This window comes from Gossypium hirsutum, chromosome A12 (genome assembly GCF_007990345.1).
Source record: "Gossypium hirsutum isolate 1008001.06 chromosome A12, Gossypium_hirsutum_v2.1, whole genome shotgun sequence".
Classification (NCBI taxonomy): Eukaryota; Viridiplantae; Streptophyta; class Magnoliopsida; order Malvales; family Malvaceae; genus Gossypium; species Gossypium hirsutum.
The window spans coordinates 89,367,752-89,371,906 of record NC_053435.1 but is presented as its reverse complement, the minus strand read 5'-3'; the positions used below and the strand labels follow the sequence as shown (position 1 = coordinate 89,371,906).

The window sequence follows — 4,155 nt, the reverse complement described above, 5'->3', positions numbered from 1 at the left end:
TAATATTTACAGGTTTGGTTTACGAAAATGAAATTCTGAAATCACCTTTTCCGACACTATTGAAAATCAAGTTGTTACAATCTAAGCATTATCTATCCGTTTGTTTCTTCCCTCATATGCTAAATTTTGAATAATGTTGATCGAGATAGAGCCCTCTCTCATGAAACTACCACCTCCCTCCTCCACAGCACCGAGTTTGACCGAGCTTGACGTCGAGCTTCCGCCCAAATTTCCTCCGGCCAACCCTGCTAGATTTTTTACTTCGGAAGCTCAATAAGCTTGTTGCTATTCGACTTGCCATGGCCAATGGTCTCGCAAATATAACAAATAAGCGGTAGCTGCTCATAACTAAATGAGGCTTCAGGAGGTTCACCACCAGCCTTTCCAAGCTTTTTCTGCCGCATAAAAGGAGTAAGAATGTTCAAACGAACTTGGATCCGTGTATAGTTATTCATATAGTTGCATCAGTTGGTAGTGTCATAATTGAGGAACTTACCCATAAGGTTGCCCATTACACGCCAAGCTCTCTGATGCGAAACCAGGAGGCAAGTCATGTACATGTACCCAAAAATCGGCATGACGGAACTCAATATGCTCTGGATTCTCCCCTTGGATAGTTGATGTATAAAAAAGAAACAGTTGTTAAAAGACAACGAACTCCCGAAACCATCTTCCCAGATCCACCGCATGGTAAAACTGTATCAAGTACAGGCCCGTATCCCCAATCGGTTTGATCATTGCCCCTTAAAGCAGTCTCCATAGTGACAACAAAGTTCTTTCCCTTGCCGGGAAATTAATGGTCCGCTCCTTGAGAAACTTCCTCACCGGACAAAGCTCATAGATGATATCATCCTCAAGATCGACGTCCAACTCTACCACTAATTTCGTGTCCTCCTTCTCAGCCACGGAAAGATTACTGGAATCCAACTCCATGACAAAACACCACCCGAAAGAACAATGAAGCCTGAACAACTCATTCCGGAAAACTAAGAAAAGAGGAGAGAGAGAGAGAGAGAGAGACTGTTGTTATATTTTACAAAAGAATTTATTTTTTTTCAAAATTTTATAAGTTTACGTTCTATTTCTTGCTTCACTTAAAAACGTAAAATTAAGTTTATTACATGACATGCACAGAAAGTTAGCAACGAAATGCCAAATATATTGTAATTCCAAAAAAATCTATAAAAAGTTAGTAGCCCAAAAAGAACCCAACAATAAAATTGAATACCAATATCGTAGCTCACTCCGATTTTCCAATTTAAACTCTACAACTATATTTGCTGCAACATCATAGAAATTCAATGGAAGCAAACTAGACTAAAAGCAGATAATAGCCAAATGTTTCCATTTTTTCTTTTTCATGTTTGTAAGATACAGGCATACATTGAGAGCAGATATGCACACTTCAGGCACAGTATTCATCATACAAGTTGAAGAAAAACACTGCTACAAACGACTTTTAGATAAACTTTACAAAGGTAAAAACATCATTAGCACAAATTCATAGCCGCCACCTGTTGGAGAGATCTTGACTAATGGTCAGATGACCCAGAACCAAGCTATGACTGATCCTGATGCCAGACCAACTACTAGAAACAACACCATAACGATGCCAGAAGTCTCTGCGTGTTGTATCTGGACAGATTTGGGAGCCATGATCATTAACACACTTGTCAAGTAGCCATTAGTTAGCCCTAGAAGGCAAGTCAGTAACGAGACTGGAAACTCTGTTCGGAAGAGCTGAGGACCGTGCAAGCAACCTATGAAGAGAGGAAAGAACAGTAACCTCACAACACAAGCAGAAATCGCAACCGTTGCATTTTCAAGGAGATAGACTGCAGTCAACGATTTGCCAACCAGGTCAAACACATTGTAGCCTGTTATAAGGAGGACCGGATACCAGTCCTTGAGAACCAATGAGTGCACATCCTCTGTGATGTATCCTGGAAATATTGATAAAGTCACAACATATATGAGGACGATCCCAAATCCATACCACTTGACTGTTCCTACTATATTCCACAAGGTTGCTCTCCAAACAGGCCCGGTCATGGGACCTTTCTCTGCTTTTTCCTCCTTTACAGCCTCAGCCTTTAACTCCTCATAGTACTGCATAATCGGAAGTTTGTGTGCCACATTGTACAAGACTATGCATATGACCATAAACACAATGCTAGTAAAAAAGTAAAAGTAGGCACTCTTTCTTAGGCCATCAGCATCTTGTGGAAATACAGCTTTGGTTAGGATCCTTAGCATTGAAACAAGGACCCCTGCGCCCAACAATTTGACAAATTAAAATTTCATCAGACGAGGAAGCAGCACAGTTCTTCATATAATAGGATCAATACAAAAGATAAAAAATGAAAGAAATGAATTTTGTATCCAGGAATATTCAAGTGAAACTACTGACCACATGGGTACTAATAGTAACTAAGGTTTAATTTCTATTACACCATATAAAAAGCATAGCCATAGACCATATGTGGTAGAGGAAAAATGTTACATGTCGTTCAAGATTCAGAGTTCATAGTGTCATCAAGAGCTTTATTACGTACCTGGCGAATCAAGGCAACTTTCAAGCTGTTAAAGCAAAACATACCTTGAAAACAACTAACATATAATTAAGCTATCCTTAAGTCAAACCACAGGTTGGGCTACTTCAGCTATAATAATTAGTAATTACTGAACAGCTCGATGCCCTTAAGCAAAGTCTTGAATTTGAATCTTATGTATGGAGAAAACCGCATAGAGCGAGCTTACTCCCAAAAATGGAGTCAGACCTGGGTCAACTCTGGACTTAGCCGAGGCTCTTGTTGGTACCGGAAACCGAAGGAAACAGACCAAAACAATTACTAAACAGCTAAATTTCTGAGACTTCAAATAATGAAGAACAAGTTCCTTAGAAATAGACCAATGACTCCTTTAAGTACCAATCTAATAAACTTCACCAACTTTCAAGAATTCATGGATCAACAAAATTAAATTAACATCCATATCTACAGTTAGTCAAAAATTTGTTCGTTAAATTACCAGAACCGCCGGATCCCGCAACGATAGCCTGCATGTAGCGTTCAGGCAATTCCCCAGCCGCTCCAATGAGCCCACCTTGAACAAGTGCATCGCCTATACCCGCCAGAGCGAGAAGACCGACCGTGACGTAGAATCCGTCATACAATCCGACCCGACCCTTAATATAAACCGCATCCATAACAGGCACGACGATCAGGGAAACCACGAAAATGCCCAAACCAAGATTGATCCGCATGTAAGCTTCACTCTTGTGAGCATAAAATACAATGACCAAGAGGCAAGCGAGGCCGACGACCATGTAAACGACGGCGAAAACACGGTCGACGGAAGCTTCTGGGTAGAGGTAGGAAAAGTAATCGACGGTAGTGATGAAGCTATTCCATGGGAGGAGAAAGCCAACGCCCAAAGTGAAGTAGATGATGTAGCCCAAATTGAATTTGTCTTCTGGTTTTAGGGATGTGCGGAGGAGGAGGACGGATTCAGAGTCGGGTTCTGGGTCTCCGCCGATTGCAGATCCATCGGAGAAACCCATTTCTGTTTTTGTTTGGTTTTGTTTTTTTTGTTTTTCTTAAAATGCAACTAAAATTGGAACGTCGAATTACCCTTATTCCCAAGAAACAGGTTTGGTTTGATATGTTGGTTGGCGGAGATTTTTCTTAAGTGGCAAATATGATGTCGTTTTTCTTTCTTTTTCTTTTGATAGATTATTAAAATAATCACTTTTATTTGTCTCAAATTATATTTTAGTCACTTATGTTTGAAATATTACGTTTTAGTCACCTACGTTATCGTGTTGTAACATTTTAGTCACTGAACCATTAATTATCGTTAACGGTGTAATGGTAAGCTGATGTGGTAAGTTAAATTATCGTTTCAAACGAAAATTTTAGCTTAAATTCTACAATTGGTTCCTATATTTTTTTATTTTGAGCAATTTAATTTTTTCCTTTTATATTCTTTAAAAAAAATTCATTATCTTCTACTTCTCTCTCCATTTTCTTTATTTCTTCATTTCTTTTATCATAGTTTTTCTATGTTTTCTGTCGAAACCATTTTTAATTTGAAAAACGGAGATTGACTTTAAAATGAAATATGGAGTCGCCACCTATTCTTTTTGTTTAGGTG

General features: G+C 39.0%; 1 protein-coding gene across 1 annotated transcript; it reads right to left on the bottom strand.

The window, feature by feature from the left end:
• Positions 1 to 1,315: 1,315 nt before the first annotated feature.
• On the bottom strand, positions 1,316 to 3,614 carry LOC121210959 (equilibrative nucleotide transporter 1). The gene is made up of 2 exons (XM_041083016.1): positions 3,031 to 3,614; positions 1,316 to 2,270 (listed from the first exon to the last, which is right to left on the bottom strand). Exons 1-2 carry the CDS (start codon positions 3,560 to 3,562, stop codon positions 1,540 to 1,542), a joined length of 1,263 nt encoding a protein of 420 aa, XP_040938950.1. The 5' UTR covers positions 3,563 to 3,614; the 3' UTR covers positions 1,316 to 1,539.
• Positions 3,615 to 4,155: the final 541 nt, after the last annotated feature.

Excerpts from the sequence above, each read along its gene's own strand:
- LOC121210959 (XM_041083016.1), bottom strand. The coding sequence starts at position 3,562 with ATGGGTTTCTCCGATGGATCTGCAATCGGCGGAGACCCAGAACCCGAC. Across the intron at positions 2,271-3,030 it reads TGCGGGATCCGGCGGTTCTG|GGGTCCTTGTTTCAATGCTA; the intron begins GTAATTTAACGA and ends TGTTGGGCGCAG.